This window comes from Onychomys torridus, chromosome X, assembly GCF_903995425.1.
Source record: "Onychomys torridus chromosome X, mOncTor1.1, whole genome shotgun sequence".
NCBI lineage: Eukaryota > Metazoa > Chordata > Mammalia > Rodentia > Cricetidae > Onychomys > Onychomys torridus.
This window is the reverse complement of record NC_050466.1, coordinates 115,563,522-115,579,909: the sequence shown is the minus strand read 5'-3', so window position 1 is coordinate 115,579,909 and position 16,388 is coordinate 115,563,522. Positions and strand designations below refer to the sequence as shown.

The following is a 16,388-nucleotide window of genomic DNA, read 5'->3' as shown; positions in this document are numbered from 1 at the left end:
GAATAGATGTTCTTTCTTCAGAGTCTGAAGGATTTGAAAGCGCCTTTAGGAACTCTTTCTAGAATAATTCTTCCTTTTGGTAATTCCCCTGCATAATAGATTGATACATGAACTTTGTTGTGAAGTCTTGTAGTATTTTTTAGTAATAATTTTGCCAGAGTATACCAGACTCTCCTCTAGATCTGAAAGACTTATGTTAGGTCATATTAGTCTTATATTTTTATGGAAATCAATGACAATTTTTAGATGTTAAGAAACACTGTTTGATATTGAACAAAACATTCAGTTTATAATCTACACTTTCAAACTTAGTTAAAAGTTCATAAGTTATCACAGTACAGTACCTGCTAACTATTACTAGTATAGAAAACTTCCAGGTTGAAACAATTATATTTTCAATTGGTTGTAAAATGTGTACTAGATCTCTTTAGAACCACCCCAAACCACTTGTCACTTGAATAATGTTTCTCAAGTTCCACTTTTATTGCCCTTGACAAAGTGACACAGATTACTTTTTAGGTTTCTAAACTGTTACTATTAACTAGAACATTTATTTCCAATTTCAAGAGTTGCATCAATGCTATAGTATCTTGAGGATCAATCTAGATTTCTTTTTGTTTTTTTTGTTTATTTTTTTTTCTGTACTTTTTATCATTCCATTAATTTAAACTGTTACTCACTATTACTCTGTAATGGTCTTTTTGCTACTTTTATTGGGTAGGGAAAATCAGACTGGCATAGTGTTTGCTCATTTAGAGCTTTAAAAAGTAAGCAAAACATGCATAACTTAAACAAGTAATTTCAAGTGGGATGAGTGCTATGAAAGGGAGGTCCTTTGAACCCTATTTTAGTCTAAAGCATGGTTGAGTGATTCCGTAGAATGTTGAGAAAGTGAAATTCTAGTTGGGACTTCAGGAATATTGTTATCCGCCATGAATTGTGTTCATGTATTGGAAATGAAGACTCCACTAAAGAAAATAAGTAGCCTAAATAAAGGGGAGTTTATTTTGCCTCTTATATAAGAGGAGTTCAGATCTGATGAGGTAACTATAGATTTTCAGTATCCCAAGGTCCTTGTATCTTTCTATTTTCCACTCATAAGGCTCATGATTTTCATAGAGTTACTGCATTTCTATTAAGACAGATACTGTAACGCCTTTAATCCCAGACCTTGAGAGGCAGAGGCAGGCAGATCTCTGCGAGTTCAATGCCCAACCTGGTCTACAGAGTGAGTTCCAGGACAGCCAAGGGTACACAGAGAAACACTGTCTCAAAAAACAAAAATAAAAATTACATATATAGCTGTAGTCACTATGATTCTGTTCCAGATAGGACAAAATGGGAAAAATAAAGACCAATAATCTCACAGATAAACTAGTTCTCTTTCAAATTTTCATAACATCCTGCCTTCATAAGGTTGGTTTGGTCTTAGTTATATGATCACACCTGTCTTGAAGGAAGTCCAATGAATTTTTGAAAAAAAAATGAAGCACATTATCATCCCTATGGAAGTGGGGCTCTATGATAAAAAATACATAGTTATTTCTAGTTAGTTTTTTAAAATCTCTGATTCAGATAAGTAGAAGTTACTCAAGTAAGATACCTATCAAAAATTGTGTTTCATTTGAAGGTACTTTTGTGTAAATGTGAGTGAGTATATGTTATGTGTGTGTAGGTGCTCATGGAGACCAGAAGAGGGCATTGGATTCCTTGGTGCTGGAGTTACAGTCACTTGTGAACCACATGATTTGAGTACTTGGATCCAAAGTTGAATCCTCTGGAAGATTAGCAAATGTTCTTCACCACTAAACAATCTCTCCTGTTTACCCCAAATTGTGCTTTCTTGATTAGGCAAAGGTGACCAATTTTAATGGCACTTACCTTCTTCATAATCTTTGCAACAATGCTTTTCCTTATATTTTACATTTTAAGTAAACTGACCCAGTCTTGGTTGTAGATTGTCTTGCCCATGGGCTTTTTGCAGAATAAGTTATCTAGGTGAGTAATGGTACAATCCAGGAAGCTTTTCTGATTAATATATCACTTGTTTATATGTTGGATTACTGTCACTACTTAGAACCTGCAGTAGTTGGAACTCACTTTACATTTTCTTATCTACAAATCACTTCTAAAGAGGTAACAGTGCTCTTGCAACTGTAGCCCTGAAATATTATAGTGCTGGATTTCTGTATATGATCATTAAGGTCTTTGAGACAATGACTAAAACTTTGAATTAGAATAAAGAACTAGTAGTGTCGTTGACCACATTCATTGAGACTGGACACCAATAAAAATCCACCAGTGCCTCTTAGCTCCTCTATTCTTCCAGGACTCTGAAATCTTAGCAAAGTCTGAGTTGGCTTTTATTTCTTTGGATGGGACCGTGGATAGACACTATTGTTGCAGCACATTGTTTGTCTTTATCTGAAAAGACAGATGTTTCATGTCTCAAAGACAGTAGCAATTGCTGTACACATTTTTGCTGTTTGTATAAATAACATATTCTGGTTTTTTTTTCTGTCTGAATTACTTCTTTATCCATCATGACATAATTGTTAATGTCTGTTATACTTCTCACAAGTTTGCAAGAATGATGTTTTGAGGATTTATTTATTTGTTGCCAGATGCTTGGCAATTCTCTCATTAGAGTCCTGATAACAAATAATAACAGAATTATTGATTACTATGTAGATTTCAGGAGCTTTTTCTCTGCTTCTTCTTTTTGTCTTTAAGTTAAGACTTCTATTACACTGTGATTTATGTACCCATTTTGCATTTTTTTTTCTGATTTGTAAGACCTGGGGATAACTTTTGAACTAGTGGGGACAAGTTGACAAATTCATTGGTCAACCTTAGTCATGTGTATGTTTGAATTAAAACCACATGACTTGGGACTGGAGAGAGAGCTCAGTGGTTGAGAGAAATTGCTGCACTTGCATATGAGCACTGAACTCATGTTCAATTCCCACCACCCACATGGCACCTTAAAATCATCTGTAACCCCAGGTCCAGGGGATCTCCCACCATATTTTGGTCTCTTCGGGTACCAGGCATGCATACAATTCACTTACATACACAGAAGCAAATCACTAAAACACATAAAATAAAAAAGAAATATATCTTAAAAAAAAACCCACCTGCCTTCACACATTTGTGCATGGCAGTGAGTTTGAATCATCACAACTATTTGTGGATTTTAGAATCTTACACTTTGCCTAGATAAAGATGTAAGTAAATATCAAGTCACATATATACTTTTAGGGGAACCTTAGCAGAGAATTGGTAAATCATTAGCCTTTTTAAGCAAGAGCCAGCATCCTGATTATTTGTGATGGGTGATACAAAATGGCTCCTCTCTAGTTTCACACCTGTATCCAACACCCAGCTGTTGTAGTTGTAGGCACATAATCTTTACCAATACTCATCTTTTTCTTTTGCAGTCTATCTTTATTGATAGCCATAGGTGGGTATTTTTATTGTGTTGTTCTCACATTTAATATTATAGTGAATTTCTTTTACTAAACTTAAATTATGATTTGAAGTACATTTATTCTGTCAGTATTAACTATGACTTCTCATATATTGAAAATGGGTATAAATAATTTAAGCTAGGTTAGATTTATTTTAATCATATTGACACAAATATCATGCTATTTGAAGCCAACATTGATAAATTGAAATTCACTATCTGTGGTACATGCTTAAGGAGACATAAATATCTGATTTAAATCTCAAGTGAGAAATTATTAATAAATTGATCTTTTAGATTCATATAGTTACTTGAATAAGTGAGAACAGTGAATATAAGTTCACATAATTAATCTAAGAAAATAGTGTATCATTCTGTCTCATGTACAACTGAGATGGACTTAGCAAGCTTGGTTAGTATGCTTAGAATTATTGCATCATTTTGAGGGGGCTGTGTTAGTTCATGTTATTTTGTTTTTGTTTTTGTTTTTGCTCTTTACTCTTTTCAGGAGGCCTGCCACCCAGCTCCCAAATAAATCACACACAGAGGCTCATTGTTACTTATAAATGTCTGACCTTAGCTTGGCTTGTTCCTAGCCAGCTTTTCTTAAATTATCCCATCTGCCTTTTACCTCTGGGCTTTTACCTTTCTCTTACTTCTGTAAATCTTTTTTCACTCTTACTCTGTGGCTGGCTGAATGGCTGGCCCCTAGCATCCTCCTTTCCGTGTTCTCTTGTTCCTCCTCCTTCTCTTGCTCCTTTTTCCCTCTCCTCCCACTCCTCCCAGATTTCTCCTTCTATCAGTTCTTTCTGCCTGCCAGTCCCACCTATACTTTCTCCGGCCATTCAACTCTTTGTTGTCCATTCACCTCTTTATTAGACCATCAGGTGTTTTAGACAGGTAAAGTAACACAGCTTTACAGAGTTAAACAGATAAAACATAAACAAAGGTATCACACATTAAAATATTCTACAAGTTCATGTTTTTCTCTTCCCAGACAGTGATTCCTTTTCATTTATGTAGTTGATAAGCAGAAGGCTACCCTGGTTTTTGCAAAGATTCTTCTGAGAAGTCTGATTTACTACTTCTCTTTTCTTTGATTCATAACATCTAGGAAGCATTTTTATTTCTTGTCAATGCACGGTAGAGATCCATGTTTCCTTATGGTGTTCATTTGAAGCAACCTAGAATGGGGAGGAAACAACATACTTGGATTTGGGGGTAACACATGGATGGGATTCTGCTGTTGCATGGTGGTGAAAACAACTTTATCTCAAAATTTAAAGAGAGCTCCCTCATAGTAAACAAAACAAAACTGTAAGAAATAAAAGGTTGATTGCATTGGGCAGAGTCTACTTTACAGTGGGTCACCACTGTTATACTCTAGAATTGTGAGTAGCCTGTAGTAACAGTTTAATGATAGGCTATAATCTCCTTTTTATTTTTTAAATTTTTTATTTTTATTTTATTTATTTTTTTTTTTGAGACAGGGTTTCTCTGTGTAACTTTGCGCCTTTCCTGGAACTCACTTGGTAGCCCAGGCTGGCTTCGAACTCAGAGATCCACCTGGCTCTGTCTCCTGAGTGCTGGGTTTACAGGCATGTGCCACCACCGCCCAGTTTACAATCTCCTTTTTTTTTATCTGCTTACATGATCATGGCTCTTTGGCTTAGAGGCCAAGCCTCTCTACCTTTGTGCCCTGATTTAAGAACCAAAGGAACAGCATTTCCATTGCTGGAATTTTTTTTCTCCTGGGTTCTAGGGATACTTGATTTGACTTATAGAAATGGGAGTCGTGGAGGCCCTCAAAGGTTTCCTAGTGAGATCTGAGCCTGCTTTACCCAGCAGGGCTGCATTAGGGGGTTGCTTGACATGGTTACCAGGTGATTGGAAGAGTCTACACTTGGCTGTGCTAGGGGGAGGTCTTTTGCGCCACCCCTTGACCTTCTTATAAATAGCCCTTTAGAAGAGACAGGATGGGCCAGTGGATAATGATCCAGGCCCTCCCGAGGGTAGCCTGTGTTTCGATCTGTTTCTCTTCCCTCTGTCCTTCTATCTAATATCTCTTATCCCTCTCTTCTTAAGAATTCCCCATCATGAAATGTGGGAGCCAGTCTCCCAGCTGGCTCCCACAGGAAGTCAAATATTGAACCGTGTTTATTTTCCCTTCTTCACCATCTATCCCATCACCCCAAAAACTGATACTTATTTTATAGGTGTTACTTGAAAAATTAAGGGAAATATGTTAAAAGATAAGGTATTCTTATTTAGAAAACTTCAAAGCTGTGCATTTTGTTGTCCTGTAACAATCCTGGAGCCTCCTGAAGAAAGCACAGGATTTAGAGAAAACCGACAGGACGTGTATCAGCTTTACCATTCCTGTGTTTGGAGCTTATATAAAGTGCCTTCTTTGTATGTGCCAGCATATTTTTATTATTTTCATATTTTATGCCTCCCCAGGAACATACACATGTTGAATTGTGATAAAGTAGTAGATGGCATCCCTTGGAGTTTGCAAACCCTTCATTTTTTCACATGCATGGCTATTCATGCAGTCATGATGTAAACCTGTGCTGGCGTCTGAAGAATTGTCCTACTTTTTTTTTAGCAGGCAGTATTCTTGTTGGTGATGATGCTAATTTGTTATTTGTTTTCAAATATGCAAAATTTCGAGTGCTTCATTCTTCAGCACTGAAATGGTCTGGGAAATACTCATGTTAAACATGTTGGTAATGTTTTCACCCAGATACACAGAGTTTTTTCTTTAGTCAGATTTTAAATATCTTAAATGAGATAAAATGCCATGTCCACAATTGTCTTCACATTTGTACACAATATGGATAAAAATCTTGGCTATCTACTTCCAGTGGCTTTTCTCTCCCATGCCATTTATTTATTTATTTTTTAAATTAAAGAAACACACACACACACACATGTGTGCAAGGCAGGTGTGTTATATATAGACTCATTTCAGGCAAGCCCATTATATGCTAGCTTCATACTCTTACAAAAATGGGGTCACAGTATACAGTTCCAATTTTTATGCTCTATCTGTCTCTCTCTCTCTTTGTGTTTGTATGGTAGACATACATATACTTAATTTATATTCATTCACATATGAATTCCTTTGCCTTTGTGTTTCTTCTAGCCTTCCTACCTCCTCCAGTCCTACCTCAGGGTTTTATTTTTATAAATATTAATGTTTCATATTGTGAAGCATTGTACAATATGATGAAAAATTTCATTAGGTCATCCTTATACAAGAATGTCATAAACATCAATTAAGCTGGAAAACTAGGGCTATACACAAACCATTTTAATGCATATTTATTCATTGATCAGGCAGTTGTTAACCCTTCATTCATGCTGTGGTAAAGTAGTCTTCGCTGAAAGCTCCTCTGAGAGCCAAATAAAATATTTAGCCCTGAGTGAACCTCAGCTGGAAAGATAGAAGTATGTTACTTTAATAACTGTGAATTCTAACTACTATTGAGATCTATGGTAGGACTAAAGCAATCAACAAAACCTTTATGTTTTAGTGGCATGGGATGGACTGTACATATTTTTAGAGTTGTCTTTTAGTTAAGTTTTTTTTTTCCTGTGAAGAGACACCATGACCATGGAATTGTTATAAAGGAAGGAAAACATTTAATTGGGGCTGGCTTACAGTTTCAGAGGTTTAGTCCATTACAGTCATGGCAGGAATCATGGAAGCATGCAGCCAGACATGGTGCTGGAGAAGGAGGTCTACATCTTGATCCACAGGCAGCAGAAAGAGACTGTGTGCCACACTGTGTGTAGCTTGAACATAAATGAGACCTCGATTCCTGGCTCCACAGTGACACACTTCCTCCAACAAGACCACACTTACTCCAATAAGGCTGCACCTCCTAATAGTGCTACTCCGTATGGTCCAAGTATTCAAACACATGGGTTTATTGGGGCTATACTTATTCAAACCACCACAGGGGCACACTGTGATATGTTAATGCACATATATAGCATGTACTAACTAATGTAATAAACATTTTGATCTTCTTGTTCTTAAGAGAGACTTCAAGTCCTCTGTTTCTTCTAGATCGTCTCAAATATACAATAGGTTATTGTACATTGTAGTGCTACTGCTGTGTGTTAGAACACTAGAACTTGTGCTTTTGTGCCTACTTCTATCACACCCCCCCCAATTCTGCCTTTCCTAGTTTCTAATGGCTACAGTTCTATTTTTGTAGCTTTCATACATGAAGGACAATATGTGGTACTTGTTTTTCCAGTCTTTGCTTATTTTGCTCAATGTAATGTCCTTCAGTTTCATCTACTTTATCTCAAAGGATAGGATTTCATTTTTATTTATGGCTATAAAATTTCCAGTAAGCATCCATACCATGCTTTCTTTATCCATTCCTCTGCTGATGGGCAGTTAAGGTGCTTCTGTATCGTGACTCATATTAATAGTATAATGATATACTTGGTTTTGCAGGGATCTTTTTGATTTTGCTTTTTGAATATATGTCCAGAAATGAGAGGTAGATTAGTTTTTCTGTTTTTAATTTTTTTTTTTAGGAACCTTCTATTTTGTTCTCCCTAATAGCTGTTGTAATTTGCATTCCTACTAGCTATTTATATAATGTTAGGAAGTAGGTCCTTAATAAAAGTGAAGATTAAAAAAGATAAATAGCTAGTTTGTGGCTAACTAAATAACACCCAATATGTAAGAGGTGTGTGTGTGTGTGTGTGTGTGTGTGTGTGTGTGTGTGTGTGTGTGTCTAATTGAAGCTTGTGAGTTCTCCAGAAGGAAGGAGTCACAGTGTATTCCTTCTTATGGGAAATCTAGTCATACTGATGTCATAGTGAAGTGATTTCTTGGGGGAAGTGGTGGTCAAAAAGAAACTATGTATTAGGTTTTCAAAAAGAGTGCACAGTAATTTAAATGGAAGCACAGTATTTCACTGGGAAGGTGGAAAGGGGTTGTGTTCATCAAAATTATGGGCCAGTTTCTTGGATAACACGAGTGTTGCTTCCCCTTCCTCTTCTGCTGAATGCAGTTTCAAACATAGGTGATTTTGAGCAGTAGGTGTTGATAAAATTGCTGACTCTCCACACCTTAGCACTGAGGATAAACTTTACAAAATACTTTTTCATTATAACTTGTTTCTTTTAGGATTTTTGTTTTGTCAGCAGTGGGAACAGCAAGGATCATTTAAAAAAGAGTAGTGTTTAGAGGGAGATCTATAGCTTTTTAAAAATCCATTTTTTTTTCACACTAGTCCCTAAAGGCAATAAAAGACTATTCAAAGTGCCATTTCCCAAGAGGGCCTGTGGATACCAGAGAGAGCAGAGGGGGTTGAAATAATTCCCCGGAAAAGCTGATGAAATTGACATCTTCCTTTTTTTTTCTTATAGACCAGAATGAAGGATTTCATTGCAGGGAAGAATGTCGGATTCTTGGCCACTCTGATAGATGCTGGATGCCTCGGAATCCAATGCCTACCCGTTCCAAGTCTCCTGAGCATGTGAGAAACATCATCGCTCTGTCCATTGAAGCTACTGCTGCTGATGTTGAGGCTTATGACGACTGCGCCCCCACCAAGCGGACTTTCGCAACCTTTGGAAAAGATGTCAGCACCCACCCGGCTGAGGAGCGGCCCATCCTGAAAGGCAAGAGGACTGTCGATGTGACCATCTGCAGCCCCAAAGTCAACAGCGCTATCCGGGAGGCAGGCAATGGCTGTGAGGCTATTAGCCCTGTCACCTCCCCACTCCATCTCAAGAGCCCTCTGCCCACCAAGCCTTCTATGTCTTACACGGTCGCCCTGGCTCCTCCAGCTCATGATCTGGAGCACCATGCCAACAATGGCGCCTCTCGTCCTTCTGAAGCTGAGCCCCGTGGAGCCGACTGTGAGAAAGTCATGCGTGAGGTCAATCCTATTCTGAAGGAAGGCCGTGACAAGGAATCTCCTGTTGTGAAGCGTCTGAAGGATATCGTTCTGTAAACCCATCTGGGGCAGAAAAGAGAAAGAAATCACACTGGCTAGTGAAGATTCAGCAGCTGCTCATTTTAATTGTTCACCAATGGTTGGTTCTCGAGTGGCTGCATTGTAGAGCTTTCCCTAAATGTATTGTGTATAAGTGACTATCATTCCGTGACAATCCCTCTCGTTTCAACAGGCAGCAGGGGTGTTCAGTTGGAGCAAATTAGCTTTGGCTTGAGTTGTTCATGGGGCCTTGATGTTGGGGAAACAGAGGCAAATTCAGTTGTGAAAAGTATTATGTATTAAGTGTTTGAATTTATATATTTTTATATGTCAAAATGATAATATAAATCACCATTGTTTGTGAAGAATTACATTTAAAAAAGCAAAAAGAAAAAAAAGAAAAAAAATAACTCTGGACACCTTTAATAAGCTCGCCACTGTTTTTTGTAGTGTAGACAAGTTATTGGTCATTTATTGTGTACTGTTCATTGATGCAGTGATGTGAAATCGAGCCCCCAAAAGGTTGTTTCTGAAGCTCGAGTCCTTCCCAATGCCGATACTTTGCTGTGGACGCCCCTGCTTTAAGAACCCTTTTGCTAGCTGTGCTGTTGTTGTATTTGATATTGCAAATTGCTATGTGTGTGGTGATGGCAAAAGGCTTTTAAAGGTTGATGTTTTCTTTTCTTAAAAAAAATAAAAATACAGACAAAAACAAAATGCAGAAAACTGAGACAGCAAATGAACGAGCAACACCACACCTAGAGGTTGAGTGCTTGTTGGATACTCGAGTTTTTTAATCCGTGTAGTGATTGCTCACCACCTTGCAGAGGATTTCTCCTGCCTTTCACAGTCTTCTGCCCCGGTCTGTGTTAGATCATTGTAGAAAGTCATTTTTGGATATGCTGCTATCTACTTTGCAGTTGTCAGAAATACTGTGCTGAAAATTTTATGAGATGCATTATTTTTTTTCTAATATTCAGACCCTGAACAGGAAAGTTACCCCTGAAATTATCAGTTTTCAGCCTGAGAAATTCCTTGTCTCCAATCATCTAAAACTCATGCAACATGACTGAGTCTATTTTGAGATCTAAATTAACATCTCTTTAGACACACACTTCCTGATTCAGTGTTTTCCCAATCATGATTGGAATTAGATGGTAAAGCACATCATGGGCTGGAATTAAGGGCTCCATGTTGCTCTTTACCTTAGGCTTATAAATAATGATAGAGTAAGCAGTATAAAGTGTACATTTAAGAAAAGACAGGTACTAACATCACTAATCTAATTACTGTGCCTTCTAAACGGAGACACTCAGACACTTGAACACGTCTTTTTATGACTAATACTTTTTTGATTAAAAATGTGAACAAGAAATTATTAAAACAAAATCCTTTAGATTTAGCTGACTCTTTTTTTTTTTTGCTGTAGGCTAGGAATATGCCTTTTTAAACTAACAGACCACCCATTCTTTTAGTTGTTTTTAACACTGCACAAATGCCCCTTTTTATCATCTGTCAGTTAATATTCACTAGCCAACATAGTATTCTTGCAGCCTAAGAGTTCATTATTTAAAATAAACTAAAGAAACATGTCATCTTTGCTCTACCTTTGTCTTAAAAGAATTGCTTCTGAAGAAACAGGTTTTTTGGTTTCTCTCTCTCTCTCTCTCTCTCTCTCTAATTTTTTTTTATAATTCAAGAACACTTAGAAAGAAAACTAGAAGTTAGAGCACTAGAATTCAAAAAAGAATTTATTTTCTTAAGTTTAGGTAGATACAGTCAGCTCTTTGAAATGTTTTCATTATTTTTACCTGAGTTCCTAGCTTTATACATTACTAGGAATACTTTCTTTTGTGGGTGGTGGGAGGGTTGTAAGGGAGGGGGTGGGTAAGGCACTGGGCATGGGGTTAGGTAGAGGAGAAGATTTCTGGAAAAATAAAAGGAACCTATAATGAAGCTGCAAATCCATTCTTATTTCCTATTCAGTGCTGAATACTACCTCATGCAAAACATTGGGTTGGCTGCAAATTTCTCCCAGACACTGACACAGTTAGAGACCTTTATGTCTCCTTTTGCTTCATTTAATTTTCTCTCATATATGTTCTCTTATTCTGGTTTATTTCATTTTGGTGTAGTAGATTATGAATTTGGTATTTATTTTTCCTTCCAAGTGACTATTTGATTAACATATTCAACTTTTTTTAAAAGTGCCCTTTAAGTTAGCATGACTGCCTATAGAATTTAGACTGATCTTCGCCATGATCCATTTGATATTATCTTGGTAGCTAGCACCTCAAGGCCACTTTGTAGTTAGATTGGATAGCTTTCTGCAGGTGGATTTCTTACTCTGCTCAGTGAAAACTAGGGTGTTTGAAAGATTGTGGAAAGTGGAAATGGAATATTGGAATGTAGAAAGGCCACTGCCTGCCATGGGTCTTACCAGCCAATTAAAAACAGTGGAGCAGTGGCATTTTTTTAAAACCTTTTTCTTTTAAAGTAACTATGATTCTTAAATTTTGTCCCCAGAATTTAGTTTTAGTTCCAAGCTATCTAAAATCATTGTTCTCAGTGGGCAGTCAGATTTTTTGTTTGTTTGTTTGTTCAGAGAATTCTCATTAAGGAAGTATCTTTCCCCCTCCAATTGTCTGATGGAAGTGCAAGCACATCCTAGGAGGGCTTTGTAGGCAGGTTCTACAGGCAGACTGTGCTTGCATACAGGACTTTTGTGCAAGGATCTGAAACTTCCCATGGAATCGGGATTCTCCCCCTCCCTTTTTAACACATGAAGAAAAACTACCGAGGCCAGTGGAGCAAATATTTTTTGCCCTTTCTTTCTGCAAACATGTTACACACTTAAACTTGGGAACAATTTTAGGTCCCAAGTCCTAGGGAGTTCTTATTCTGATGTCCCTTGGTCATGAAGTGTGGCATGCTTAAAAATTTTCTGGCCAGGTAAACTTCTTTATTTGGTATATGGAATCTAGTTTGCATTGATTGATTGCTTTCTCCCAAACACAGAAACATGCTGTTCAGTAAGAAATGGGGAGAAGTGATCCACAATGCCCTGTGGAAACTTTTTCTTTTCCCTATGCAGACTAGTAAACCAACTAGTTCAGAATGAAACTTAGTATTTCATCGATCCTCTGAAGCCACTAGAAAAAGTGAGGGTCTATCATGGTACTGAATAGATAGTGGACTATGGAATCCAGGAGTTGCTGCAGAACAGCAGTTCTCAAAGTATCGTCTCAAAGCAACATCACTTGGGAACTTCTTAGACATGATAATTCTCTATCCCTTCCTAGAATGGCTGTATAAGAAATCTGGAGGATTTGGCACAGAAATCCATGAGTCAGTTGCCCACTCAAATTTGAGGGCTTGTTAAAGCACAGGTTTGTAGAGCCTAATCCTTAGAGTTTCTTAGTTAGTTACTTTGGGGTAGGATTTATTTTCCTATCTACAGATGCCTACATGAGACAATGCTCCAGAGGCAACTTGCTTCATAGGACTAAATGTATCTAAGATGGCCATTTATACAAATTTGTTGATATGGTGACCAACTGATCACTAATGAAAGATGTAACTCTGAACTTTGGAAATTGAGACTACACAGAGTACCTTCCAGATCCTGTTGTCTCAGCATATGTCTATTAGACGGGAATTCAGATGATTTTTTCCTCTATACCTACCATACCACTAAAAACCAAATACAAGTGGTCCACTCGAAGTAGAAAAACAAGGAGTGGTTTGAGGAGAGGCAGGGGTGGAAGGGATAGTTCTTCTGGGCATCCAAGGTGGAGAAAGGATTATTACTGTACATAATCCATTTTATGGGGATCATTTTGATGCCAAATGTTCCCCCAAGGCACTCTCGACAAGTCTGGTCCACTTGGCTCTTTTCACAGGGTAATAAGACCCTTCTGACTTTGAAAAACTGGCATAAATGAGCTGAAGAAGTCCATTGTATACAGTCCTAGTGTTTGCCTTCTTGGTAAAATTACATTTTAAGGATGTCATTTCATGAGTCAAATTGTATCTGCTGACACTAAAGTGTATTGAGATGTTGTTCTTTAGTTTAAGTATGTATCAAAGTAATATTCAAAGGGGATGTATGGGGGTGGGACTGGGACTGGGTGGCTTTATAATGATAATGAAATATTCCAGAGCAAAACACATTGTCCTAATGAAGTTGTTGCAGCTCTCTTTGTTTTCTTGTGAAGCTGGAATTGGCCTGTGGGTCACTTGTTGTGCAAAAGTGAATTAATTTCAAATAGGAATCACATTGCTTTTGTAAGACAAAGAAAATCAACCACCTTGTCTGAAGTATACATTGTAAGGCGCTCTTGGTAAAGAACAACCTAGAAACACCTGACCTTGATTGGAAAGCATTGTAGGTCATTAGGGAAATTTGATGATGCTGACTGTTGCTCCAGCTATGTTGGCAATTAAAGATGACTTTGTTACTAACTGAATGTTGCTGTCAACCTTAGCAAACAAACCAGCTAACACCTTCACAGCATCAGTTAAGTAGATGTTTACTGGCACTGTCTGGCATTCAGCTGAGGAAGGCTAAGATACAGGCTAATGACCAAGAGCCAGACTAGGTCTAGCTAGAAATTCAGCAACAAATACCTCCTTGTGCTATTTGAATGCTAAGGTATTAGTTGCAAAAGGCTTATGCCTTCGCTCCTCTAGTGAGGGGAATGAGCCTGATGACACTATTACTGTTTACCTGTCAAACCAGGGTGGCAATTTAGAAGGATGCAAGTACAGTACGTCTCATTAAGCAGTCTCTGTTGCTGATTATATGAAGATGAAATGGTTGTATATGCTGATCTGTATGTTATGTACATTTTCACAGTGATTGAATCATTGTAAAAACAAAAAAGACAAAAAAGAATCACCACTCTGTCTATTTTATGAAGATGATAAAGCAGCTTTATTAAATTATTACAGTTCTGTTTTAAATGGTGTTACCTGCCACATTGTTTCCTTTTATCTGGTGGTTCTCTGTTTCCCTCTTAAATGTGTTTTCTCTGCTTCAAAAATTTAATGCATTTTAGTATTAAAGGCTATTATGGAAAAAGTAATGAGTTTTTGGTGAAATGTGTCTTGGAGAGTGGTTTTTTCCCTTTGATTGTGGGTGGAAACGTCTCAGAACTTAGAATTAACTAGCTCTTTGTAGGGGCACTGATGTTCAGGCAAAGACTTTCATTTGCCTTTCCCATTTCAAACAACTTTCAACTTCCTAACTAAGGGGCTTCTTTCTGGAGTCAGTCCCCTCTTATTTACATTGTAACCCCTCCTGTTGCCAGCTCTATCAATACTGTTATGGAGGGAGGGAAACCCATTTCACATCTGGGATGCTGAAGATTTTCCCAGGAGCCACTTAAAACAAGCACACTAAAATTATCCTTTAGAATAAATCATTTCGGGGCAACTGCACAGTGGGACTTCTCTGCAGAATTAATTTTTTAAAAGGGCAAGCTTTAGTTGAAGCTGTCATTTGGGGAAAAGGAAGTGTAAAACAAAGATGACCTGGCTGCCCCTTGATGCCTCCAGGTTTGAAAATGAAGCATCAGGAGAAGCTCTGACTTTGTACATAACAAGGCTGCAGAGAAAGTTCCAACAAGCTCTCTTTATTCAAACAATTATTCTGTAGGACTTAACATTTGAGCTGCAAGTATTCATTCTGGCTACAACTGGAGGGGGTGTCTAGAGAAAAGGGGGCACATCAGACCATTACAAATAGTGCCTTTAGTGGTTAAAGGCTAAATTGCTTCAGCATGACCTATTCTTTCCAGACAATTAAAAGTGATCTCAAGGAAATCCACTGTCTTCCTGGATCTCCATCTTTCTGTTATCTCTGCTCACCTGTATTAAATTGAGATTGTATCTTATTCCCCAGAATTAGCCCTGGAGTCAAAGCAATAGACAGAGATTTGGCACTGCATTTTAATAGATGTTTCATCAGAATGCAAACAGACATGCCGGAGCACTGGAATAACATACACTGGTATATGTACAGATGTTCACATGATCTCACAGATGGAAAGACATATTGAAAAGAGACTGGTGTGTCACTGGCCTGGAAACAATTAAGGCACAGGATGTCAAAGGAATGCTTCTGGGTTAGTCTGCACCAAAAGCACAAAGAAAACAAAGTTCTTGGAGTGTTTTCCATCTACTATTTTTTTTTTTTTGAGTGGAGAAGGAGAGACAGAGCAAAAAAGTCAATTCATTCTTAGGAACAAAGAAGAGAAATTAAATGATGAAGAACCTTCACTTGTATAACAAGACATACCCTAGGACATAACAATGATCACTGCCTAAGTATGGGAAACTAACAGTATTATATAAGCATAAACTCAAATACATTCAAGTTTAAAAACAAAAACACTAAATTATCTGCTTTTTAGTGGGAACAAAGTACCTGTAAGGAGCTATATGTGCAATATTGGCATGCTGTGTGTGGCGTCCATGAGAGTTGATGGCTTTTGGGGTATTCTCTTCTAGCGTATGGAATCCATACTGGAGACAAAAATGGGCCTAACCACTTTCATTATTTTGGTTTGAGGGTGTAGACATGATTAAAGATGTCCTGGATTCCACTTCCACCACTTGGAAGGTGACAGGACTTCAAAACAAAATTCTTTAGCATAAGAGCATACGAATGTTGCCATTATAGTTATAATCCTCCTAAATCTTGGAAAGTGGCTCTTACACTTGCTTGACACTTTAATTCTCTACTTTTTTCTTTGTATTTTTATCAATGTATATTTATTATACAAAACAACACACTTCATTATAACATTTCTATATATGCATATAAGGTACTTTGAGCATATTCACCTCATATATTATTATTTTTTCTCCCAACTTTTCCCCTTTCTCTTCCAAATCTTGGATCCTTTTTAGTTTCACATACTTTGTTTCCCTATCCACAACTT

General features: G+C 37.5%; 1 protein-coding gene across 4 annotated transcripts in view; it reads left to right on the top strand.

Moving 5' to 3' along the window:
* Positions 1 to 11,137, top strand: part of Pcdh19 (protocadherin 19) — a 104,760-nt gene extending 93,623 nt beyond the window's left edge. For all 4 annotated transcript variants that reach the window (XM_036174981.1, XM_036174982.1, XM_036174979.1 and 1 more), the window contains one exon: positions 8,870 to 11,137. In XM_036174981.1, coding sequence (XP_036030874.1) covers positions 8,870 to 9,459 — 590 coding nt within the window. In that variant the 3' untranslated portion in view covers positions 9,460 to 11,137. The remainder of the gene's footprint in view (positions 1 to 8,869) is intronic.
* Positions 11,138 to 16,388: the final 5,251 nt, after the last annotated feature.